This window comes from Synchiropus splendidus, chromosome 10 (genome assembly GCF_027744825.2).
Source record: "Synchiropus splendidus isolate RoL2022-P1 chromosome 10, RoL_Sspl_1.0, whole genome shotgun sequence".
Classification (NCBI taxonomy): domain Eukaryota; kingdom Metazoa; phylum Chordata; class Actinopteri; order Syngnathiformes; family Callionymidae; genus Synchiropus; species Synchiropus splendidus.
Window position 1 is genome coordinate 5,625,762 of NC_071343.1, and position 27,511 is coordinate 5,653,272.

Below are 27,511 nucleotides of genomic sequence, written 5' to 3' on the forward strand. Positions count from 1 at the left end.
CATTGTTGTTCCCTAAACGTCATGAAATGTTTGACTAAATGACTGAACACAAACAGCACAGCTGACCTCAGCGATGTAAAATTCATCGTAGTGCCTCCGGTGATTCTCCCCTTTGTAGTAGTTGCTGGCCGCAAAGATGACGTCCACGGCGACCATGCTCAGGATGAACATGTGGAACACAGAGGACCGCATCAGTTGCTGTGGAAACACAGCACAGAAAAGTGTGTTAAGAGGAAAGCTCAAATGTCGAGAACAAAATGTCTGATTGTTGGGAAAACAAAAGAACAAAAAAAAAATGTTTTTTGTCCTTTCATTAGTGGAAATGACAAACAACTGGATTAAATCTTAAACAATAAAACATGTTACAATCAATGTTACTCCAGCAGGAAGAAGAACTGTCCTTTTAGATTATTAGAATTTAAGACAATAAAAAAAAGACGTTTCACATCTCCATGGACATCAACAGAAAAATGACTTCTGGAAAAGTGTGTGATTTTTGTGATTTGACTACTTGATCACTACTAGGGACATAAAGTGCATTATTCTTCAGCTATCCACTGGGTGAAAATGAAGATGGGACCATTCCCATTCGTGGCGGCAAACATACTGTATACTGCGCTACATACATAAGTGGGAAGAGACGAAGGCAGCCGGCAGCTAAATTGAATGGTGTTCAAAGTAATCAGCAGCCTTTCACTGGTTTCCCAGAAACAGCACCCAGGAAAACAAAATCAGAGTATATTGAAGCTGCCAGAAACCGGAATAAAACAGGGCAACAGAAGTATGTTGTTTCTTCAGGGAGACACTGTAGAAATGAACACCTGCAACAACATCACAAAGCAGGAACGTTCGGGGTTTGACAAAAAAAAAAACACAAAGAGTGTGAGGGAATATATAGAGCCTTCATTCATGCAAACACAGTGTCTGTGCTTTCTCACAAAGACAAATCTCACAGATGTTATCACAGCCGGGGACTACAGCTATTTGGCAGCTGGCGAGAGGGTCAAGTTACAGTGACTGAAACAAGTGAAGATTAACAGGAAGCAAATGAGAAAAATGTACGTATAAAGCTCAAGCCATTGCAACGCCGTTACCTCATCTCAAAAGAGTCAAGTCTCCACGAAAGGTCAGAAGTCAAATCACAGATATACCTTAAATTATGACATTACAATTAAGCGCCAGCAAGAAGGAGGCTGAGCTGTTCTCCCTTAGCAAAAATAAGTTTATTCAAGTGTAATGTGAGTATACTTATTTTATACTATAACTGAGGAAGTATACTTGAAACTTACTTTTGACATACTACATTTGAAATACTTAAAAATAGCACTGAAGTATTTGTATACGCAAGTACTATATATTATATATATATTATATTATATATATACTACCAATACTTTTAGGGATTTGAAGTATATTACAGAGGTCGATCCAGAAGCAGACTGTGCAAAGAATCATGGAGAGGGTAGAAAACAGACCTGCCCCCTGCCGTCAACCATGTATATGATATGGTATGTAATACTTAGTCATATATAGACATTAGTTGGCAATGTACTGAGATGATAGGCACATGGTGCATATGGTGCATTATTTTAGTTTACGCCGATAAATAATGTGAACTTTAAATGTACATTGAATTATTGGATGAGAAGTATATACCTACTACACTAGCACTATACTTACACTTACTGAGAACTTGAAAGTATAATTCAGATCAGAGGAGATGTCCTTTTGACCAAACTAACACTATTTACTGCGTCTATTTAGTTCTACAGTGGCAATGAACATCAGTGAAAGACGTTCTGCTCATTCTTTCAATGGCAAAAGATCTTCGCCTTGATGAGTTTCCCAGAGCTTTATATTGTTTAGGCACCCGCCCAGACAAGAACGTCTCCCAGCTTTGATGATGTTCCCCCTCAAAAAACTGTCACTGCACAACAACAGCAACAGATGTCTATAAATAAGCGACACAAAGCTACAAACATCACAACTCAGGTACGCTGACTCGCTGTCACTCAACAACGGTCGTCGCACCCCGACGCATCCATCGTTATAGCCGAGAACAAACAGGCAAAACGAAGACAATAGTAACAAGCTCTTTTCACTTTTGAAACGGCAACATTCTGGTGGTTTTCAAATGATGCTCTTATGTGAAAAGTGTGGCGAGGCAAAAGGCAAGCATTTTCCTACTCATTGAGTTCTATGGTGCTACAGACAGGTGAATGTGGTAGAGTATAGCTGATCAGGAGACTAAAAAAATTCTGAATGTTATGATCAAATAGGATGAAGAACCTCATATATATTTTCTGGGACTGAATTGGTACTAAATTGAAGGCAATTTCACCTGCTTTCACGGCACCCACAGCATGTTCGCTTTAATCCTTATTCATGTACCGAGGCTTCTGTTTGTTTGTTCCAGCAGGCACAGTGCTATTAAAGGTGACTTAGAAAAACTTCTGACTGAAAGGAAATAAACAACTGTGCCTTATTAGTCATCAAACATTTCACAGTGGCATTCTTCACAGCGAGCCAATTTAATGCCTGACGTTCTCAAACTGAAGGCTGTCTGACCACAGTCCCAGAAGAAGTGAGTCAACAGTTAGCAGCACTCAGACAAGTCTGATCATCTGGAGGAAACAAACATAATTGTTGGAACTTTTCCAGAGGCTACAACGGTTAACACCATCAAGACACAGGGAGGCTGTTTCCTCATGCGCCGTCTGCTCACTCAGAGTGCCAAAGAGGAAAAAGGCTCTTTCTGTTAGTGTATTATTGAGACGTTGACACGCACACAGAGCTGGCTGGATAGAGAACTCTCGGGATTTGTCGACATCAGCCATCACCGCATTCCGTCATTTGAGATGGTTTTAGTCTGTTTACATTAGGGATTAAGAAGTGAGAGTCATACAGTACTTGACGTGTATTTTGATAGTAGATATAGTGTTGAATTAAAAGATACATTTTCATTTTCCGCAATGTAATTTTAATTTAGTAGATGAAGGGAAATAGTGACGGAAAAGGTTACCTGGTGAAGAGATCACTGTACAGTGTATACGAAAGTGAATGTACAGCAGCACCACATACATTTCCATCGAGAGGCTCTGCATCACCAAGAACACAACTGGATGTAAGGACTGACTGCACACACTGATCAAACAGATACTATCTATTATTTTCCTGTCCACCACACCGAACACCACTGCCAGAACCAGGTTTCCAGATCAGTTTGCTGTGCTCAAAAGGCAAGGTTGGCTATGTTTTTGCTCATGAAGATTGAAAAAAATGACTTGTTGATGAAGTCAGTAGTTGAAATATTTCAATCGATAGTAAGTAATGTTGTCTTTTCCACAACAGTATTAAGTCGAACAAGTAATAAGACATATTTTGTTGCCATAGATGGGCAGGTGTCACTCAAAGGAGATAAGACAAAGGTTTTGAAGCCTTAAACTTTGAAGCCTAACCAGTCACAGACGCCAGTGAAGCTGGGATTGGCTCCATCTGCTCCTGTGGCTCAGGGAGAATGAGATGGATAGGCCAAAGCCATGCATTCCATAATTACGTAAACAGGATGTGAAAATGTTTAACTAGGCAACCACTGACAGACAATGTCCTGTCTGCCACTGAAAGTAAAAGCAACAGAATGAAAGTTTATCTCATTTATAACAGTGAACCCTTGAATGGAGCGATTTGTCTTCCTGTCAAAAAGAAGGAAATAACTGTATCAATAAACCTGGCTACTTGAATCAGCAACAAACAGCAGACCGCACACTTTAACTTGCAATTCCAAACCCGTATAAACTTCAGCTGGGACTTTAACTCGTTCATTTAGATTAATTACCACAAGAAAATAGCAATTAATTGACACAAATAATGCTGATTAATTGCATTTCTTTCACAGGGTGCACCAATTTCAGGTGAAAGAATGTCATGGCCAAAAATTCCACGGTGAAGGAGACTAAAACAGATTGCTCCCTAACGTTGACCATCATGGTACTGACTATTAAAATGCAACTAACCGCGACTAATTTATTAAAAAAACATCCAATAAAGTACAATAGTTTCCATGACAAATATGTTTTTAGAATTAACCAAATTCATTTGCAATCTGCTGTTCAAACTTATTTTGTTGAAATAAACATGACAGTCAGCATGAGGCTGCATCTACTTCCAGGAAAGTTAGTGGGGAAGTAAATTTCACAGGGTGCATTAGGACATTAGTCACAGCTCTGGTCACACTCAATAACACGTAATTGCAGTGAAATGAGGTCAAGAAAGGACGGCAGACAATGACAGGCCTCAATGAAGTGCCACTCTGTGAACAAAACAATTATTGCTAGATCACGCTCACTCTGACAGATAAATATTTTCGACGCAAATGTGTGTTAAAAGCTATTTTGGACTGTGGTCCCACCGGAAGGAAAGATGGTGCCTCCAAACGGAGTCGGTGGGTAATCAATTAGGTGTTATCTCCAACTGCGGCTGTCTGTTGGAGCAAAACGGATTTGAACCGATACGCTCACACTCGCACAAACAGGCTGCCATCAACGGGAAAATTGTCATGGTGACAGTCCGGTGTGCCGAGGTATGAACAGACGTGCAGCACTTCGGCACAAGACACACAGGGAGAAACACACACGCCCACCTGGCAGCGCTGAAACATTTTAATCATTTGACGGCCAATTACTCTGGAGCCAGGCAGAGCAGATCAGAAACCCACTTGTCTCCCTCTGCACTTGCAGATGGCAGTCTGCATGGTCTGTCGTCACTCCGCATGTCTGCACAGCTAGCCGTGATACTGTCTCATGCGAGCCAAGGAGCTTGGAGAAAGTTGAAGAAGTTTGTAGCCAACGTCGATCCTGGCCGACACCAGTACCATGCCGAATCCGAAACCAACTTAAAACATAAAATCCAAGGAGTGAGGGGATATTTGAAGGGAGGGAAGCTCAACATACACGTTTCCACTTTCAGCGGAGACTGCCCTAAAAGGCTGTTGATGTGTCAGTGGCTGGCACCTCATTTAGTTTACACACTAGGTGATTTACTAAAAGTGGGCTCATTGTCAAGAAAGGACATATTTGTTGGTGTCAGGTGGAAATTTTCCATAAACACCCTGCAGAACTGGATCCCAGTAGAGCCCAGGGCTAAAATGAATGGCATTAGGTACACTGCAGCACAAAAAAGACATAAGAACAAATGAAATATTGAATATAATGGGATGAAAATGTTCCAATTTGTCCAGTTTCAGTTCCCAAGAACCACAGATCACTTAGGCCAGATCCTCCTGCTGAGGTTCTGACTATCAATGACCAGCAAAATCATCTCATTCTCAGTTAAAATACAATAAAATAAGTCCCATAATGCAGATCTTTTCAAGGTACATCCACATTAAATGCGACTTGCCCTCTCTTGTTACTTTATCAAATGGGGAAGTTATTAAAACAAGATGTGGCCGCAACACAACGTCTTTTTTTTTTGACACGACAAATACTGTCTAAAACGTGTCGCTATCATACAGCAGTATCATAGTTTATTGTGATCTATAGTACATACAGAAAGTTGAAATCAGCTCAAAGGCAACTGTGAGTGAAATTTGGTTTTGTATACTTAGCGTTGGAAGAGCATTTGGCCCACAGATTCTCTCACCACACCACACTGCTAGGATCAACAGAGCACAGGATGCAACAAACACCTGCTGATTTCAGCTTATCTTAAAAGCAGCACAGACAGAACCATGCCTACATGAGGTGACAGTGGTGTCTATCATGAACATGTCATTTAAAACCCATTCATTTTCACAGCAGATATATGTTCTGCAGCTCCATGCAGCAAGCACAAGATCTCTTTCAGATCAATCCCAGCATTTAAAGCAGGGGTGTCAAACTCAATCACGCAAGGGACCAAAATTCTATACACAGCACAAGTCACAGGCATTTATCAAAGTCTACAACTGGCAGTCCTTATGTACCACAATTTACATCTGCCATTCCACCTTTCAGCAATCTATCTTCCATCTGCATCAATTCAGAGATACATTTTTGACATATAAGAAAGAAAACCAAAAATCCTGAATATTGTATGCCTGGTGACATTAATATATATTGGCTGGGATCTAGTTTTGACAGGCTTTAACAAGAAATTTTGCAGCAGCAGGTCTTGAGTTTGATATAGTTTCACGTTCTGTTTTTTGTTTGTTTTATGAGATCACATTGATAATTTAAACTTCCCCTACATGTAGAAAGCGGTGTTTTGCCGGGGGACAAAACTCTAATGTGGAAGGGACCACATTTTCAGACAGAAGTCATGGGCTGAACAGTTATTGTCCCTTTACCAAAAACAAAAGCGGAAACAGACTGCAGTGGCTAACTAGAAGTGTCAAAATACACTTTGGAGGTCACCAAATCAACAGCATTCGAGCTGATGTACTTGTAGGTTTGCTTTAAATGAGTATTTAGTTATATTTTTTCAAACATTTTTAAAGCTCAAATGGGCCTGACAGTACAGATTTGGCCCCATGCCTTGAGTTTGACACGTCTGAACTTCACTGGAAAACTGCTTAGCTAAGATCCAGTTAGTAGATAAATTGTTTACAAGCAACTGCTGAGGCCAAGTCAAGGTCTAAAGAGTAAAGCCTCTCCTACATTTAAAGATCTCATGATCAGCAGCTTCATTGATCCAACATAGCCAAAAAAGAGCTGTAACAGCTTCAACGTGGGCCAAAAATAAATGCTGAGTAATCACAAATGAATAAAACAAGTCCTCCGGACCAGAACATCATCTGCCGGGTATTTTCATGCATTACGACGTTTGCTCACCTGAAGGCATGCAGGTGCTCTGCCATGTGGCTTGTTGACGTCCACAGCAACAAGCTGCCATCCGCCAGCAGCGTCTTCATGGAACATCTGAGGCACAAGGAAAGAAGATGACTGGCACCGAACCACTTAAAATTAACACGTATAACAAGCCCAGATCTGAAATGAAACCAACACTCAGCTGCTTTGCCTGTTTGGCTGCAGCTGAATAAAGCACCTGTGACCGCAACAACAGCTTAAGGCGCAACAAACTGAATCCATGTCCCAGTGTGAAAGGATATAGCTCACAGGTTCAACTTGCTAATAATCTTAGCAGCCTTAGTGGGATGAAAAAAAAACCCTAATTACAACAACAAAATGAGAAAAAAAGTCAAGAGTTAATAGAGTGTTGATTGCTGCTACTAAGTTTGTGATGAAAATGAACATCATGCTCAGCTGATGTGAGCGAAAGTGCTCTGTGAATTTGGTTAATTGGATCGCAGCCTCTGTAATATAAGGGCAAATGAGCGGAAAGAAAATGAGTTTACTAGAGAAACGGTTCACACAGGGGTTATCAAGCATCATAAAAATGACCCGTTTGTTTTTAGGGTTAAACACGGTGGTCAAGAAGATGAGGGGTACATCAAGGCTACTCAGGGCCAGTGGCTAATGAGGCCCTGGACGGGTTTACAGGCATACAAGTAACATCCGACTTACGACTGGGATTGGTTCCGACCAACCGGTCGGACGTCGGCTTGGACGTAAATCGAATGCCATTAAAAATAGCGAGGGTTATAGGTACTTGGTACTGAGATGCTGGGATACTGTGCTGCCGTAACTGTCGTACGTGTTGCCGGGCTGCTACGTGCTGCGGTGCCAGACATTGAATAAAAAAAAAGCATCTGCTGGACGTGGTAGTAAGTACGGATGGACATAAGTCGAGCAGGTCGTAAGTCGGATGTTACTTGTTTAAGGACACAACACCAATAAGCATTAATATTTTTGGTCAAATTCAAATGAGTTGACAGTAGATGGCAGAAGCCTAATGGAACTCACTTGACTATTTGGAGCGCTGGCTGCAGCAGCTAGTCAAAAGTTTTACAAGAATTTTCCAAATGATTTATGGAGCCTCATGGTAGTTTGGAATCATCTGGTCCCCATTGCTTATAAGCCAATCCGTTCTTCTTTGCTAACAGACAGACAGACGACGATCACGTAGCATACTCGGCGGAAGCTTTTCAAAGCTACGAGAGCCCAAACCAAGTCTGGATATTTCACCTGATCTTTTTTAAGTGACACCACTAAAAGCAACTCAGAGTAATGAGTGGAGCGTGACTCAACTGTCTTCCAGGCCAACACGCAAACCTCTCGAGAAGAACTTCCGATCCCGTGAAACAAACACGGATTAATCCCTGTATTTATCATCAGCGAAAAAAAAAAAATGCATAATTTACAGTGTGATCCAATTTCAAAGCCTTAATCAAAATGGGCGAAGCAGATACAGGGTAGTCATGAAGAGAGTGGCAGGGTCCCAGGGGCAGCTGGTGCCAAACTTCCTCTCAGGGGAAGAGGATGAATGGAAGCAACAATTACAGCCTTTGAATGGCAGTCAAGAGTTACACCACTCTAATTAGTTTTCCTTCAGCGAAGGATTGGGGCAGAACATTGTGGTTGGTTTTAAGAGATATCAGCGAGAATGACAGATAGTCTCCAAGGTCGACGCTCTTCCCTGTAGTATAGTTTGTGAGGACTGCTGTAAGAGGAAGCTATTTCTGCCTTCCTGTTCAACTTTTCGTTTTCAGTCCTTTGATTCATGCCTCATTAGTCGCAATACCATGGAGGGAATACAACAACACGCCCCTTTTACCATCACTCATGCATTAGGTACAAAGTAGCTGCTCAATATACCCTCTTATTTAGCAGCATGTCTCTACTAAAGTCCAAGCACCACAACTTACAGAACACAGGACTTACGTCCCTCCAGAGATTTGGCAACTACCTGGTACCCAGAGATGTGTCCATTTATGCAATGCATTATAGCGTCAGGCCATCTGCACTTATGGGTCAAGGGACCCTCTGATTCTGAGCAATTAAATCATGTACCACAATGAGACCTCCCAAACTTACATTTGCACATTTATCCCAGGACACATGCATTTGTTTACTAGGTCCCGCAAGAGGCCCATCTGACATCACGGTTTTATGCAGCAACACAGAATTCATACTGATTCTATTTCCTGTGAATTCTATAGCGACTATGTAGTGGACCTGAATATTAGCCACATCCACGAAATTTAAGAAGGAAATATAAATCTTCAAACAGATCTTGTTCATGCATAGGCCGCACAAGTCTACAAGCTGCAGGTGCAGTGGTGCAGCCGGCTTAAAAATGCATGAGGATCACTTCTAAACCAGTTTGAACAAACGGGCTCCAGTGTGGAAACCGACTCATGAAACAAACAGCAATGTTCTGAACTTGATCATGAACTAGTCACATCTTTTATTGACATTAAAGGGCTCAAAATTCGACCATGTGTCCGAAGTTTCGACACCACAGCCGGTCTCAGCTGCTGCTTCTTGTCTCCGCACCACACAAGCAGCGCATTATGAGGGCATTAAGGCCAATAAAACGCTTTGATGTCATCTGTTTTATGTGACAAGGCTCAATATTTTGGCAGCATGGCGCCCTTTAGAATGTAAAAAACCATATATCTGTCCTATCGTTGCCACGGGGTTCAAAAGAAAAAAAGTAGCGGCTTATAGTCCAGCAATTACAGTAGTTTGCTCATCTGACAATAAATGATTTATTTTCTAAAGTGTGCAGGGTAAAAATAGCAGTTTATTTTTTTTCATCAGCGGTTACCTGTGTTGTAGCAGTAGATGTGGTGCTACTTCTGGACCCCCACATCTGTTGAAATTGGACTCGGATCTCAGCAAAGGTTTCAATGATGACTGCAATGAAGACATTCTAAAATGGAAAAGCAAGAAGAAAATACATTCATTTTGAATTGTGTAAAGACAACTGAACGACATATTAAAAAAAAGTAACGGGAATATGCTCCTTTATCTTTATTTTTAGAGAGGAAATTAGCAATAGGGGAACTTAATTTCCAATAAATGTGTTATTCACATTCATAGGAGTAGCTAAGGCACAAACAGATTTTTTTATGTAGGTATAATTTATTTTAACTCCACATTTTGAGAAGAAAATCGGACATTATTTCCAATTGCTATAGAAAAATGGTAAACGGGGAATGTGATTATTATTATTTCCAGTCATATTTATCAGTACCAATGTTGGGCTTTAAACTCGATATTTTTGGGATGTGTTTTAAGAGTTTGCAGGTTCATAAGAACAGTGAGTTATGTCAATATCACTGATAATAGATAACTCCAACCCTTTTGACCACCCTTCCACACCACAAGAATATAGCAAAAACTGCTGCAGGAAAAAAATCTCATAAAACACCTTTAATTGAGACTGTCATCTTCAAATAGCGACAATAAACCTCTTGTAAATATTATTTTAACAAAACTGACAATAACCACAGAAGGCAAACATTCACTGATGAATAGGAACACAAACCTTGACCAGCCAGGCCAAGAAGAATATGAGCGTAATGAAGTAGAAGTAGGAGCGCCAGCGAGGGAAGCTGTCGATGGCTCTGTACATGAGGAACACCCAGCCCTCCTGCGATGCTGCCTCATACACAGTGAAGATACTTGTACCTGAACACAAAGAGACACAGATGATCACCGTATCCCACCAACAGTGGTAGAATATTAATGAGAAAATGTGGCTGAAGATTATTCAGGTATGTTTACACCACTTACCAAGTTCATTGAAGCCACTATAGCCCAGCTCCTGCCTGCTGAGGCCCAGTTCCTCAAGGTCCATGCACTTGAACCCATAAGGACACTGGTAACCCTCACCATGAGGGGAACAGTGGGTGTCAGGGATGGCTAAGCTGTTCCACGTTACATTACTGCAAAGAAAAATTAAGTTAAAATTGTAAAACAAGTTCAACTACCTTCCCCCGAATTGTTTTTTGTTGAAGTGAATTCACAATGATTGACCAATCTTTTCTTTGCATTGAGATCTTACAGTGTAGGAGAACCTTGAAAAACCATTGGGGCCGCGTCGTTTTTATTTAATATTCATACTAATACAATCCATCCTCTGCCAATCCCCCCAACATTTCCCATCAAATCCCTCATGTGTCAGCAGCTACAGAGCTATGACATTGTGGCAAGGGCGCGCAGAGATTAGACACATCTGTCCTCCAGTGACAGATTTGAAAAACACTCCATCAGGGGCATATGAGGGATTTGGGAAAAAGAGCACAGCAATATTGAATTGTTACGGAGTGATGTAAGAGCTATGAATGTGAGACCCTCCATCGATTCATATCATGATCAAGTGATGCATCTCCTGTCAATCCTCCAATAATAAGATTGAAAAAAAACAAGATTTTTGCCTGTCTCAGCTTCTCCTCCTGCTCAGCATGCGTGCATTATGAGATAAGGGTGCAGTTCCTGATCCACTTTTCCCCGTCCTCATAGGTGTGCTGCAGCCAGTCTCAACCCGTCAGAATAATCTGCCAAGCTGCCAACTTGTCAGTCTATTCATGCATGGTTCTAACCACAAGCCTGACCATCTCCCTGCTCCTGACGCCTGACTGATCCACACATCAGCCTGCCATGGAGCCTCAACTAACCTCCAGCAGAAGATCACCATTAAAATGACCGAGACTATGTTTGACTCCTGAAACCACCATCTATCCTTTCCACCCAAAGAGCCAGAGCAATGAGAACCAAAAACAACCCCAGAAATAATTAGATTTCCTGTACTTTCAGATCGAGTTGCTGTCAAGTCATATTTATCTATGTCAAATGCTAAATCCACAGCATGTTCATCTCTGGTGTTCCACAGAGTCTCTGCCCTCTAATATCTCTAATATCTGCCTCGCTGGTAGTGATGCGTCCGCTCCTTCGGACTTGCTGTTTATTAAGCAGTGGCATGTCTTCTGTGGAGGTTCTTTCAATCTGTCAGTTAGCATCCTCCAGCACATGCACGGGAAAATGCTGAATTAAAGACGCCATTTAAAGCTCCAGCACTTGACAGAGCACAGAGAGTTTTCTGGGCTCATGAAAGTGAGAGCGCTTCTCAGCAGCAGGCTGTTAGCGTAGCTGACGCTTAGCAACATCCGCCGCTCCGAGCATGACATTCGGAATAATAAGCAAAAATTATTAATTTCACTGACTTATATGACAAGCCTTTCTCAGGTGTCGTTTAAGCGGTGACGGAAAAGGAAACGACCGGATCTGTCGCCGTTTTTGGAGTCAGGTGCAGCATTCGTTAGCCACCTGAATCTGAAACTTTTGAAAATAACTTCCATTAATGCTTTCTGTCTCAGAGTCGTGCCACTGTATGTCAATATTCCACGGACATAAAACAGTCTTTAGATTCACCTGCAACGTCTCACATCAAAGTAAATGTTTTTCAGTTGTCCTTTTGACAGAATAATTGCTGCACTCAGCAAGGTTTTTCTATTTTTCTGCCTCCTTTAAGAGGTATATAAAAATGTGTCTGAATTAAAATGATTTAATGTTCATTTTTTCACATCATGTACACAAAATGTCTCATCATTTCGATTACAAATTCATTGCCAATTGATGCGATCGGTATCGTGGTCGGCATCAAAAATCGTGATCGGGACATTCCTAATGATGATGATGATATCTTTTTAGATTTATATTTCTGACAAATAGAAAGACGAAAATAACTTTTTTTGTAATGCAAGCATCAATATATATTTGCTACGACATGAATAACTATGCAATACAGTCATTCATTACTATAATAAATACATTTCTACAACAACACTAATTTAGCCCAGAAATAATTGATAAAAAGTGATAATTGGAAAATGTACATATCATGAATGCAAAACGGCGTTACACAGTGACGCTGATGAAATATGAGCCGCCGTCAAAATCAGTTAGAATCAATCAGCGAGTGACCGTCAGCGGTTAATCAGGCTGAACTATCATTGGTTTGCGTTCGGGCTGCTAATTAGAGTAGGAAGTGGCAATTAGAGGATTAAACATTACATGGTTTCATTTTCCTGGCAGCACAGCAAACAGAATAAGAAGAAGATTGAATTACAATTCCTAATGGAAGTCTTGAGGGACAAACTGGAAAAGCCAAAATCTCCATTTCTGGGACACAGCTTCCAGGTGAGTGAATATATTTTGAAATACTTTTACATTCAAAATGGCATGTAATTGTGAAGAAATAAAAATCATAATTTATTTATTCATCGAGACAGATAAAGTACAACATGCAACATGATAAGTTGCTACGTATTGGGGTAACGTCAGTTGCGTTTTGATTTTGAGCGACGCAATGCGTGAAATGAATAGGCATCACAAAAGACATTGACAAAACTGTTACCCCTTCTCTGTGTCGTTGGTCACACAGTGATGGTTGAAGGTCCCGAACATCTGAACTCCCAGAATTCCGTAAAGGAGAAGGAAAAATAGCAAAAATATGGACACACTCCAAATCTGCTCCCCGGAGCGTCTGCCAAAAAAAGAGGACAAATTGATGCATGCAACAATGACGCAAGGAAAGACCTCGGTATCATACTTGAGAATATTGGTGATGCGGGAGCGGGGAAGCTCAAAGCGGAAGTAAATCCTGAAGGCCCGGATCATAATGAGCGCTCTGGGGATTCTTAACATTCCCCATGGAGACATCTGATCCACAAGCCCTCCTATTTCAAAGACCTGAAACAAGGAGGAGGCGTTATTAAAGACTCATTGCGGCAAAGCGAAAGAGCAAATACGAGAATTATAACTGTCGGAGGACTGGTACCTGCAGGACCAGAGACACCCAGATGAAAAACACCATGAACCCATCGAAAACACACCAGCGATCTTTGATGTAGGAATTCTCCCCCTAGAAAGCAGAGCAAGCAAGGTGCCAATGAAAAGGCCGGTTTGTACGAGAAGGCCATTTATTTGTTCTTGTTCTGCTACCTTGATAATTCCTCTGATGTGCATCTTGGCAATCATCTCTGAGGTGTAGAGGAACAGGAGCAGGGTATCCAGCTTGAAGGTGACATACTGGAGCGGCGGGTAATGCTCGAAGGTCTTGGGCGTGTTCATGCACACAGAGGTCACGCTGATGATGGCACACGCTCTGAGGAGAGTGTGAACCCACTGCGGAGAGGCGACAGACGCGAGAAACAAAAGGGAATTACCTTGTTAAAAGTGTTGCCGGAATGGAGTGCTTACCTTTGAAACTTCCCAAAGAGGTAAACATATCGCAAATTGCATGTGACAAGTGCACAGTACACTGCATGACTGCTTCCCCTTGAGCTGCACTCAATGCGTATAATGACGAACAAACTTTTCCCCAGACATAAACATATACTTGACTGCGCTAACAGTCAACAGTCCGTAATTTCTGGATTATAAGATGCTACTTTTTTCAAACACTGCTTCTTAAACAATGTGGATTTTTAAGTGCTTCTTGCCATCAAAACATAAAGTCTCGACACATCAGACCAATGAAACCAAAAGTGTTTACTATTGTAGTGCGGGGGGTGTCAAGACCACTTTTCGGGGTCTCAGGCTAGTCTCAGTCTCAAATGTTTTACTCGGACTGGGACAGGGCGGACTCTGGAATTCTATTCAAGACCGGTCAAGACCAACAGAAAAAACTGTCTCAGTCTCAACCTTTAAATAGCTTGGTCTTGTCTTGGTCTGTCTGTCTGTGTGCGTCCTGATGCTTTCCTCTACTGCTCTGGTGTTCCTTGAGCTCCGCTTCCACAGCAGGTCTCAGCTGCTGCCCTGAGCTCTGGGAACAGTGGAAGAAAGTGCCGGGAAAACAGAGCCTTGAGCACTTTAATGTCATTGAATTGCCTGCAATTTCATTGTTTTAGATGTGACAAGTCTAATAATATGACAGCATGATGCATGTTAAATTCATTACCGAGTCTGTTTTCATCATCATTCATGATGCTGGACCCTGTTTTCAAAACTTGCTTGGAAGGGATGCTATTTTTAAGTCTATCCTACAACGTAGCTCGCATCACTGCACGTGCAGCAGCTTATGTACATGAAAAATCTTCTCCTTTCTATCTAGTTTCTTCTTAAATTTAATGGGCACAGCTTAAACTCAGGTGTGTTCTATGGTCCGGAATTCACAGTATCATATTTTTCTAACCATGAACTAAAGTTTAGTGAGCATCTTAAACATCTACTCTACCTTAAAGGTAAAGCAGAGTGAAATGCTCACAGAAATCCTATGTGGATAGCCTTCTCACGCTGGACAAACACCTGTACTTCGCAATACTTCTACTGTCAAAACGCAAGCCACTTAATCGTACCTCATCACTGTTTACAAACTCTGAATGGGTTTACAGGAACTAAAATCGGGAAAGGTGAAGAGGAGAATGCAGTCACGGTGGAATAGAGAGAGAGGACTGTCGGAAGAAGAAGAATTTGACAACCTTTTACAGAGCCGTCATGATGCAAACAAGTATTCTGTTCTAGTTTCCCGGCTGTCATCAACCAAGCACCAAAACACTCACTGGTTTGTTGATCCAGAAGATATCAGCGCTGTCTGCCAGTGTCTCATCTGGCCCGAAATCAGTCATGGGCTGGGTCTCCACCCGTGAGCTCTGTTTCCTCTTCAGCATGCTTGGGCTTGCTGTGCTATACAGAGAGTGGATCTGACAGGGAGACGCAGGCAGATCACAGTGACCAAAGCAACATCAGAGATATCTGAAGACCGGCTAGATCCAAGTCTGGGCAGTGGTGGCATCGTCTTCCACAACTTACAGTGACTGTATTCTTATTTAAATGTCAAGCCATAGACTTAAAAAATATAAACATGCTTCATTAGCATCATGATACAAGTCAAGCTAACCCAGTTGAATGACAGTTTGCAGCATTTAAAATAAATCCATACAATGAAACTACTTTTCTCAGACTCAATCCAAGCATGTTAATACCAAAAACCAAAGTAATATTAACAGAAAAAATATATACATGTGCAGTATATAGTGACAAAAGGTAATTAAGACTTTATATGAATGTAATTGCTTAATTCCTTTCTACTGTGAATGACTTATATTCACTCAGACTTCATGGGGCCGGATTGACACAGGCAGAGGGCCGGATGTGGCCCCCGGGCTGCCCTTAGCCCAGGTCTGTTTTGTTCACTTCCATTGGTATTAACAGACTGGAGTGAGCTGAGCTAAACAGATGCTTTCAAAATGAGATGACTTAACACAAACTGCAGGCCAAGTGGGTCGTCGGTCATGATGCATTTTCAACTAAGTGTACTACCCTGACTTGAATTGCCAGAACAAATGTGTCTTTAATAACTGTGCCGTGTTGTTGAATGGCCATTGTGATACACAATGTTGCACACATGGAACACAAACATGTGTTTTCACAGTAGAGCAGCTCCAGTAACTTACCGTTGGACAAGATCACGCGAGATCTTTGAAACTTAATGCAGAGGTGTTTGGTGTGGCTAAGGCTGGTGTCACTTGTTTGCATAAAAGGTTATGTGCGTGTACGTATAAAGAAACAGAGGAGTGTACGGGCTGTTTCAACATAGGAACACAAGAAGAAATGACTCTTAATGGAGACAAAGCGCACATACCAAAGGGAAAAGTAAAGCTGAAATTGCTCCAGCACTGCACATAACATGCGATCAGGCATACCCTGTAAATAACACACAACAGTTAGTCAACATCATGGTTTATATGGTGAACAACAATACACTACCCACATCTACAGTACGCTCAGAGAGACAGGAATTGCCACCACGTCTGACATCAGGCATATATGCGACACGCTCTGTGAGTGAGTGACAGAGGCGTTGTGGAGAAAAAGATGATGGAGCGGCTGAAGTGGAGGACTACTCACTGTGAGGCTCCTCATTGGTGCGTTCATCCCAGGTCCCAGAGAGGTGGAGAAGCCAAACAGAGAGAGAGAAGAAAGAGAAGTGGAGATGGCCTAAAGTCCAGCTGGGTCGTGCTGCAGCTGTCGATGAATTGTAGAGATCACATGGGAAAAGTTTAAGAGCACAGATGTCAAGTGTGGCGCTTTGCCTTCTGGCTCAGCTCAGCCCAAACACCACAGCAAAAAACATCCCTCCTGTCTTTAGCTTCGTCCTCCCATCACTCTCAGAACAAGAACAGCCACTCGACGAATGCAGGTGCTGTAATAGGCTCATTCTCTTCACTGTGAAAGCTGAAGGTGGCAGGGCATGAAATATGGCCAGTGGGTCTGTTCTAATTATTATTATTGAATTAACCATACAACCGTTTTTTTTTCCCGCCACGTATATCAATGTCATTCATTTCCAAATCAAATATGTGTCCAATGTGTTTGCCACAATTTATATAGCAGTGATAATGATACAGTAAATTTAAATTTGATTTTGTTGCCACATCCAAAATCCTGTGTGGGGAGGTCCCTGCATTCTACACGTCACACATGGAATACTCCAGGGGTGCGAGGTACAGTCCAGCCAGAGCAATATGAATTTGGCCCACAGTTTGTCTCTACCAACATACCGCGGCAACGCTGATGGGTGGCTTCTCAGACAGACACAAATCAGTGAATGAATACCTTAACTGTCATTGTGTTGGGAGTCAGTTGGAACATAAAATACATGTTATTTCAGTGCTTCCCCAGTGTGCTGTTGTCTGGCAGGACCACGCAACAGAGGTTATAGCTCCTCAAGGCAGTATTGGTGTCATTAAACCAGTCAAATTTATGATGTGAAAACAACACAAAGAGCACATGTGAGCCTCTGTTCATTAACTTTTCCTTCACATGTGTGTACCTTGTGAACACTTCCTGTCACTGGCCACTCAAAGTGGAATTATTTGTTACCACAGTACCTATCTTTACTTTGCAATTCTACTTATATGGTGATGTATTTTAGCCCATGCATCTCCAGGGGTGACGCATGATGTACGATCCATGCTCATGTCAGTGTAAATAAGTTGACTAAAAATAATGAATTGAAATACAAATAGGCATTTATAATGATACATTAACCATATTGTAAACAACAGTGTCACACGTGCATCTACAAAGCTTTTTCACAAGCTCAAATATTAAAACTCTAATCAATATCGAAGTGAGAGTTGCCTTCTCGCACTAACAATATTGGAATGCTTTGCTTTCACACTGAGAAAAGGATCTGTCCATCCTGCAGACCTCATGCTGTTAGAAGCAATTTCAAAGTATAATTACTACACTTAACATATGGAGATGGCAACGTGAGGGAGAGTGAAAACAAAATTGCAGGGTCTGCCTGTTATTATGTGGGTGTATAGGTGGCAGAGACTGCAATTACTTTTCCATTTAGAGAGGACACCATTCTCACAGGGAAGATGCTGCTGTCACTGGGCACATTAAGTCAATCTGTACTTGCAGCAAACTTTGTTTCCACAAGTTTAGAAGGACAGAATTCTCCACACTTTTTCTTGGATTTCAGAACCATTACTGGACATGCATCATAGTACAATATATTACAGCATATGTTGAAGTCAGAGCAGGATAATCCATGTACTGAAGTGGGGACACAACAACGCCTGAGGATTCTTTCTAATTGTATATGTATATTTCAATATTACTCATGTAAATAACAGTGGGACCTGCTAAAATGCAGAAAACAAGTCATAGAAAATTGCTAATTGCTGATTTATTTATTCAAATTACTCACAAAGAATTCCGACATAACTGAAGGTAAGACGGAGATAACATGTAACTGAATTGTTCCTTGTAGTTTTTTTTACATTCTTTTGCTGAAAATAGAAGGACACCTGCCTTGCCCCAAAATTTGGACTGGTCTATTGCTACAGTTGCAGTAAGTAAAAGGAACAGAATCTGCTCAGTGACACCGAAATCTAGAAAGTTGTCTTGAATCTTGTCCTTCCTGTCCCACCATAGCCATCTCACAAACATTTCAGATACATGAAGCACTTTTGTTGCTATGTTTGACTTGTTATGAAACACTGTAACATGGGTAACAACAAATGTAACATATTCCAGTCGAGCGCCATGGTTCCACTATGTTATAAAAACAACTGAAAGTCTCCTGAAATCTTGTGAAATATTGTGCGCAGTCTTGACAGACTGTTTCACTCCATACAACTTTATTTTTATTCATACTCATAATTTACACACTTGGCATAATGTATACTTCCCAAATCATGGAGGTAATTGTCACCATGTGTTGTGAAGGAGCTTCTTCTAGCTGTGTCAGTCTGCAGGAGATTTACCTTATTTTGTCTTCCAATGGTCAGATAGGTTACTTCTCACGGAAGACATAAGTGCATTGAATACAAGTGATTCAAGCAAGTCCAGTGAAAAAGCTACACAAATATTACATACCAAAAAACCATATCATGTACGAAGTACAGTGGTCATGTAAGAAGATAGTTTCACCTTTCATTAGAAAGAATCATAATCAAAGTAAATGCAAGACATTATCATATTGGAAAGTTTGGTTTCATATTGTAGTCGCCACATAAAATCTAAATACTTATGTGAACGTTATAATTTATTGTTCAGTTTTGAACACATTCTGTTACTTGTTGACTTTGATACCAAGACGTGGGAAGTTAAAACTGTCGAGAATTTAGTTTTTCTTGTCAATAATCAGTCAAAAAAGATCTATCATGATAAGATTTAAGATTCTGTCCGATTTCAAGAGCGTCCAAAACCTTTTTCCCAGCTCTGTATATATAGTTTACACACTAAACAACCACTGTATTCATGTAGGACACACTTGTTATGTCTTAAGTTTAGCCCCTCAATTGGCTCCTGAATGAACAAATCTGATTCCAAAGGAGACAGTCTTATCACACACTGACAATGGCTCTGTCAATAAACACAGAAATCTTAGTAGAGATCTGCAGAAACAGCTAGATCCAAACACAGACCTCTGGAGCAAAGGCTTCCTATGCTAGTGATGGAGGCTGGTGTCAATTTATTCACGAGAGGAAACAGTCTCTTGCTCAAGGACACATCCGCACAGCCAGTAAGGAACCTAAAAACAAGACAAGCGAGTCCTCCTGGGTCAAGCTCCACATATGGGCAAGTGGCTATTGAATGAACTGCCCTGTCAACAACTGTAGTGACTGAGAACTGAATGAATAACACAGGCGTAACTATGGAAACGGAGGGGAGCTAAGCTGCTACATGGAGAGGAGAGACAAGCTAAACCCAACGAGGAAGCTAAAGACGGCCAAAGCTAACTCTTTGCTCACGTTATAGTAACATGTCGCGGAAGGGCAAAGTGACAGCGAGGTCAATTCATGAGAATATTAGACACGGGCCTAGTTCGATGGACGCTCGCGCATCCACTTCCTGGAAGGAAAATGCTAACAGAGCGGTAGCAGCAGCCTCCGTCGCATCCTTGACACTTGACGTGTCCACAGAAAACACACGACGGTTAAAAGCGCAGTGTTGGGACTTACGGATAGACGTTTTTGCTTTGTCAACCGTGTCGCGTCTTGTCCATGACATCAGCTGTTTTCTGGGATCGTGCGGGAGAGAGGGAGCGCGCAGCAGGTTGCACTCACATCAGCGGCGGCGGGGGCGCGCAGTCATCGCCATGGCAACAGAGGACAGTTCGGCGTGCTTCTGATCGATCACACGCCCGCGTTTAACGATTATGTATCGATTCCTGATGTTTACACGTTTGTTACTGAGATGCTTTCCTCCAGTGTTTGAATCAAATTAAACAGAATGTGACGGAACGATGGCGGTAGTGCATTTAATGTAGTGTAAGAAAGTTTATGCAAAATGTAAATAGAAAGTATTTTTGAAAACAAAAATAAATTGTTTTACTGAATTTGCGTGTGAGAATGTGTGGGTATGTTGAATCACTCACATGTCCACTGTTCTGTACATGTGCATATTCACTTTATGGAGATGAATTTGATTTATCAATGCGAATAAAATGACGTAAACTGAACAGGTACACATTTAGTTCAAGCTTTAAAATGTTGTCTATAACTATATGGTGTTAAACTCATGGTTCGAGGCCCAGATCCAGCACACCACGTCATTTTAGGAGGCCAAAAAGAGCAGCAAATGTTAAATGGTTGGCTGAAAATCTAATTCACTGGCTCAAACTTGGACATCTCCATGAATATTAATATTGTCACCCATAATGATGCTGTTCAAGCTAAGCTACAGTAACACGCAGAGTTTCAAATCGCAGCAATTCATCTGAAAACTTCCAGAAACTGAGAGTTTGACGCAGGTGATTTCAATGAAAGATGGAGATGATACAAGATGAAAACAATCTGTTGCTACTTTGCGAGTTATACTGTAGAAAATCGAGCACATATTATCGTAAAGAAAGAACGTATTTGTTGCATATTAACCTGTAATTTATGGTACTTAAGTACTGATTTGCCCAACGAAATTCTGCCTTGGAATAGCCACTGAAACAACACTGTAATTATTGACTATTAACTGTAAATAAGGAAGCAATTATCTTATTAAAAGTTATTACATCTAAAGTGTTTCCACTTGCTTTGAGCTTGAGCTAAGACTGTACTAACCAGGTGATATATTGGATGAAGACTTTTACACCCTGCTAAAGAGTCTCACTGTGTTTACCTCTGCTGAAGCCAGATAGCCAGGCGCACACTAACAAAAACATTTCTCAAGATTATCTGAGGACTCAAAACCTCAAATCTGAGCGCCACATTCGTCTCTTGCGAAGCCTTGTCTCTGCCTCTGCTGGTAACGTGGCAAGCTCATGCCTTGGCAGGGGCAAGAAGTATTACCTAAGCAGGAGAACCCCAGTACTCACACACAAACCATCTGGACGGCGTTTGTCTGAGCTATTTATAGTCGCAGGGTGATTTAGATTATATAGATGCAAATGTCATGATTGCTCTCGGGTCACATGTGGGGGCACATTATTCTACCGACAGGTGATTGTAGTGGGAATCGTTGTTGTATTTGAAGCTAACAGAAGAACTAAGCAACCGTAGTTTGCATGCTTTAAAGGTGAGTACAGGGTTAGCAGTAGCAGTATTGACCTCAATATTTCCTATTAACGGATGCATTTGCTTACAACTATCTGTGGAATTAAAAAAAAAGTAGTCTGTTATTGATGTCGTGAGGCTGAAAACTACCATCTCCTGGGCAGTACGCAGCAGCTGTTTGACTTCCTTTATATTTCCCTGATATTTTCTTACAGAACCTCTATGACACCATAAATAAATCGTCTGGCGCAGAAGAATGGAAGTGGGGAAAGAAAAGTCTGCTTCTAATTACATCTCAAAATGGTGACTGAACTTTTTTTTTTTTTTTTTTTGGCAGTTTCCCTGCACCAACTCTTGCCCAGGACTGTGTCTGAGAGTCAAGACTAATCAAAGGCACTTGTATAGACTGGTGGCCTCTGAAAGCTCAGCCTGCTGCTTTTTCTCTCCTTCTCCCACTGTCTTTCTCTCTCACACTCCCTTCCTGTCCTGTCTGTTTAGGGAGAGGACGGCTGGGAAATTCCTTCAAGCTACTTTGCTGCAGGTTTGTTGGGATTTAAACATGCACGCTGCGTGTCTGCAGCAGTCCATGCTACTGCCGCTGAGTCTAATTCTGCTCTGTGTTGTGGAGGACTCTTTGTTGCAATCGCTGAGGTGAGTTCCTTGCACAGCGTTGTTTTTTCTCGTCTATATCGGGCAGCATCTGGAGAGAAAGCAGGAAGAGGGAGGTGGGAGGACGTGCTGACAAAGAGAATATTTGGGGACTGCAACATGACAAAGTTATTCAACTTTGTTTCTGATATGCTGCGTGAAATTGTGGATTTTATTGTTTGCATAAATATATTTTGGGAAAGTTCTCTCAGTTCCAACACTGAACTGAACCCACTTAATATTTTTTTGAAAAATATTTTGATAATAATGATCAAATAGAAACCGCGACGGAATGAGTGAATTAAATCTTGGAGTTTTTCCAGACAATAACAATGGAAGTCATCTCTAAAAGCAACTCAGTCAAGTCTTTAGCTGTCCGGAGGCCAGGGTGTGAGAGGTTATGAAGGAAGACCTGCAAGAAGGCAAAACTTCCTTCAGAGCAGGGAGCAGAATGAAGTGCATGAACGTCTCTCTTAAAGGCATCTAGTGATATAAATGAAGACCGTAATAGCTGTAACTTTCAGCCAAGAAGGAATCTCAACCGTCTTCTGAGAGATTAGAACGGGAATTTGAACAACATGAGCGCCAACCTGCACGTTGTTTGACTGGCTACGATCCCCCTGCAATTACAATTAATTAATTACAACAAAAATATTTAATTTAATTTAATTGAACAGTTTGCTCTCCTGACAACACTGCACCTTTGTCAGTGCAGGAGTTCCTGGTCCACTGATCACACTGATGCACAAGACACGTGGCAGCGAGGATGATAACAACAACAACAAACATGGAGGAATCATCCCTGAACAAAAGCAAACAAAAGCATCTGTTTGCTTTTGTTCAGGGATGTTTTTCACTACACAATGGCCAGGGTTTCCACTACTCTGAATGTATTTGAAATTCTTATAAAATTGAAATTCTTATACAAATATTTTCAAGACATTAAAAGTGCTTTAGTTTAAATAAGGTGATATACAAACTTGAATATAGCCACCATCGTGATTTATTGTGCTATTGTCAAACTGATGTAAAATAAACAATATTTTGTTGTTTAAATGTATGTATGGCTCCATCATTTGATTCTGTAATATACCAAATTCATTCAAATTGAAAAATGTGGCAAATATTGTTACACCATTACACTGCGTAAAATGTGTGCATGTGTGTTGATTTTGTATGCATTATTTTACACGATATGAAAGGGGAAAAAAAACAACTTTCTATGATAAAGTTAACAGTCATCTTTGCCATCAGGCAGGTAACAGGCGAATGCAAACTGTCTAAAGATTCGGCGCTGCGGCGCTGCAGGACACCTGATGGCAAAATCTGCAGCGGAAGAGGCAAGTGCGACTGTGGCGTCTGCTTTTGTCAAGCCGCAGGGCCGGAAAAGTTCTACGGGCCCCGGTGTGAGTGCCACGACTGGGTCTGTGCCATGCACAATGGGAAGGCTTGTAACGGTGAGTGCCACCATAAAAAAATACATATATATGTGACTGGATTGTGATGTTTTAAATGTGATACTGTGATACTCCGTCGCCCACCCACATGTTTGAATATAGGTTCTGTATAAGTGATACAGCAGACTGCTCACACCCAGGTCAGAGACACTTTCCTAATGGACTCTCCAGCTGTGGAGGTCAAGGGTCCATCCTGCATGCTAGTTTTCATTTTAGCGCCTTTTTTAAAATGAATGTCTGTAAGAATGTATTAATAATTCACAAATATATGAAATATTTTAGTTTATTTTTCAATTAAATTTTAAATTAAAGGATTTAGGATAACTGAATTTTCATTTTTTTCCCCATCCATTTTTTAATAAATGACCCTGGTTATGTTCTCTATTTATATTTCTCCAAGCTTTTTTACTCACATTTAGATGCTTATCTCAGAATATCTTCATCTACATGTTTTCTGAGAGGGAATTTACATGTGAGGTGTGTTCTCTGTGGCCATTTGTGGGGCCCCTGTAATCACTTGGCTATGAGTGTCATGGTTAAATGGAGATATGTGGGCATCGAGAGCCGGCCTAATAGAGATGTGTATGTATGTGTGTGCGGATGCTGGTGATGGGTGGTGTGATTTATTTGGGCGGACAAGTTGGCTGCTGTGAGAAGCTCATTATGGTTCAGCAGTCTGGAATGAGAAGACCCTGCTTCAGCCTGATAATGGGGTTTCACTCACTGCTACAGGGATCACAAATGAAACCTCGACGCATCAGAGGAGGGAGCGACGGCCTCTCACATCACACATACTTCTTAGATGAAAGCTCATTTCCATTCAGTTACTGGCTACAACCAAGTGCAGCGAGTGCTTAAAATCTTCATCTTCTGGTCGGCAGTGGTTTCCAGCAGAACGTGTCTCCCCCTGCGGCCGGCTTATCTCCGACTCTCACAACTGCCCACAGATATGATCAAAGACATCGCTCTGCTTTCGGGAAAATGTTGGTTTCAGCTCTGAAAACACGATTCCTGTTCTTTAACCAAGGATGACGTCCATGAGGAAAACAATGTCGACCTTAAGTCAAGAGCTACATTGACATTTCCGGACAGGGTCTATACTGTATTAACCCCACAGCTGGGGCCGGACCTTGGATATATTTCTTTGAGAAGAGTAGTTGGACAATATGGCGGCGAGTATTTTTTTCTTTTAAATAACAGATAAATATCAGAAAAACAAATGCCCTAAGAAAATAACATGCAGTGATTATGCACCAGTCTAACCGTTATGTCTTTAGACTTTTGGTCTTTATTATTGCTAAGCTAAGCCCCTGAAGTCAATTTATTGAAATAAAATTAAATTAAAAAGAAAAATTTAATACGATACTGATTCAGTTGCATGGAAATATCCTGACCTGTTGCGGTGTCAAAGCTAGGCTCGAACATGCTGATTATTAATGTTGAAAATTCGATGTAAACATCCAAAAATGGGGGAGAATTTTGGTGAAAAATTGCTGTGCATGAGTTAGGAATGTACAATTAGCCAAATTTTACTCGATATACTGTATTTTTGGGACTAAATTTGCAGACAGTGCAAGTACACATCTGAACTTTTCTTACATTGTTTGGGCCGTATGACTCTAAAGTTTCACATTCAACAACACAAAGTAGCACTGTGACCTGCTGTCAATCATTTCCGTATGACCCGCCCCGATTCTGAAAACTGTTGTGGCTGCAAACATGCCAGTGCGACTGTTGCTACACGTTATGAGCCATGTTAATGCCGGCAAATTCACAGGCTCTACCATATATGACCAAGATAGCACTCTGTAATAGCACATCTACTCTGCTACCCCTTGGTACTGTAAATCCTAAATTCTCTGCTGATTATATTTTAACTTTAAATCTTAAAATACATTCATATGAAAAGTAGTTTTTCCCTAAAATGAAAGCAATAAAATACAGACATTTTTACCTAACATAATGGACCATTTTGATTATGAACAGTGATTGCAAAATTATTAAAAATCTATATTTTTATTTTTGCCACAACTGCCTGACTCGAGGGTGAATGCGGCTATACTTTGATGCTAAATTAATATGTTAAATTTAGCCACAAACCATCAAATGGCAGATTGAATTTGCAGCCTCCAAGGATGCAACTGAAAGTGGTAAAAGTACTGACTCCTATTGTGAGGATGTTTGACACCCCTGATCTTCTGTGAGTTGTGAGCACTAAATATGGAAAACTAACCCAGAGACAGCAGTTGTCAAGTGGTGTGTCACATTGCATTTCCTCACTTTCCAACTAATATATTTCACAGGTCACAAAAATCCATGAATGGTTCTAACTGATCAGAGGGACCTTTCCTTGCTCTAATACGTCTTCTGCAGCTCTGGATCTGATCAGAGCTGCAGAATAACATGACAGTGGCCAGAACTAACATCTGTTCTGCAAGTGCGTCGACCAAATTTTGCCTGGCTTTGTGTTTGTTTTGAGCCCCTCTTTTGAAAATCATATTTTCCAATGATAAAACTCAAATAAATTGCCAAGACGGTGCATGGAAAACTCGACTAAACTTGTTCGAGCCGCTTCGTGGTACTTTTAAAAGAGTCCACGTGGCAATGTTTTCATTATGAGCCCGCCCTTCTTTCCACCCTGTGACATCTGTCTCTCACATTCTGAGTGTTGCTGCTCAAGTGTTGAACTTTGGACGTCGTGTTTCTCTGGTGTGCGTGTGCAGACACATTTTGTGTTGCATTGTCTTTTTACATAGAAGCAGCTGGTGTCAAACAGTGACTGAGATGTCGCAGCCAAAAATAAAAATATCCCTCTACTTGTCTTCGTCTTCTCACACTGGATAATTCACAGACCAGTGTGGTGTTTTATGACTTTTCCCTCAGTCTTAAATGAGTGGAAGCTAAATGATAAATGTAGAGTTTCAAATCGCCATCAGACATTTCACCACTTTTCCACCCCACTTTTCACCAGGCTGTCAGAAGGGCTGCCAAAGTTAAAGATCCTCCCTTAAGTACTTATATTGCATCACTTTTGAGGAAGTCAAGAGGATGACGGCACAAAAAACAAGGCAAGGAAAGTTCACTCTTTTACAAGGAAAGGGAGATAGTGTTGGAGCAGATGTGTCAAACTCGAGGACCCAGGGCCCAAATGTGGCCGGGCCAAGTCATTTCATATAAATACGTTTTACATACCGTAATTTCCAGATTATGAGACGATACTTGTTTCTTACAATCTGAACGCTGTGCTGCTAATACATGGATTCTTACAAGCTAAACAGCGTCATGCTGCCAAAATATTGAGTCTCATCGCATCAAACCGATGAAACCACAGGCGTTTTATTGACCTTAAAGCGCTTAGAATGTGTTGTTTTCAACTACTTGTCCGCAGCTCCGCCAACAGAGCTGATCTCCTGGAGGACCCGAGACGAGAAGCAGCAGCTGAGACCAGCTGTTGGAACTTTGGACACGTTTTTAATGTCAATAAAAGATGTGACCAGTTCATGATTCAAGTTCAGAACATTGCTGAGTTTGTTTCATGAATCAGTCTCCATGCGGGAGCCTGTTTTCAAAA

General features: G+C 41.2%; 2 protein-coding genes across 5 annotated transcripts in view; one reads left to right on the forward strand and one right to left on the reverse strand.

Moving 5' to 3' along the window:
• The window catches only part of nalcn (sodium leak channel, non-selective), a 41,766-nt gene extending 21,337 nt beyond the window's left edge, over positions 1-20,429 (reverse strand). For 2 of the 4 annotated variants that reach the window (XM_053877492.1, XM_053877490.1), the window contains exons 1-13: positions 20,309-20,429; positions 16,737-16,853; positions 16,471-16,532; positions 15,389-15,529; positions 13,830-14,012; positions 13,666-13,749; positions 13,438-13,577; positions 13,243-13,371; positions 10,620-10,771; positions 10,372-10,514; positions 9,649-9,753; positions 6,810-6,896; positions 67-198 (exon numbers count right to left, since the gene is read on the reverse strand). In XM_053877492.1, the coding sequence (XP_053733467.1) occupies positions 67-198; positions 6,810-6,896; positions 9,649-9,753; positions 10,372-10,514; positions 10,620-10,771; positions 13,243-13,371; positions 13,438-13,577; positions 13,666-13,749; positions 13,830-14,012; positions 15,389-15,529; positions 16,471-16,512 (1,338 nt within the window). In that variant the 5' untranslated portion in view covers positions 16,513-16,532; positions 16,737-16,853; positions 20,309-20,429. Of the gene's footprint in view, positions 1-66; positions 199-6,809; positions 6,897-9,648; positions 9,754-10,371; positions 10,515-10,619; positions 10,772-13,242; positions 13,372-13,437; positions 13,578-13,665; positions 13,750-13,829; positions 14,013-15,388; positions 15,530-16,470; positions 16,533-16,599; positions 16,854-20,308 lie in introns of all 4 variants that reach the window. The other 2 variants (XM_053877491.1, XM_053877493.1) reach the window with 2 other exon arrangements.
• A 1,565-nt stretch (positions 20,430-21,994) lies between these two features.
• Positions 21,995-27,511, forward strand: part of itgbl1 (integrin, beta-like 1) — a 39,030-nt gene continuing 33,513 nt past the window's right edge. Inside the window, exons 1-3 of the mRNA XM_053877099.1 lie at positions 21,995-22,138; positions 22,334-22,486; positions 23,738-23,940. Coding sequence (XP_053733074.1) covers positions 22,092-22,138; positions 22,334-22,486; positions 23,738-23,940 — 403 coding nt within the window. The 5' untranslated portion in view covers positions 21,995-22,091. The remainder of the gene's footprint in view (positions 22,139-22,333; positions 22,487-23,737; positions 23,941-27,511) is intronic.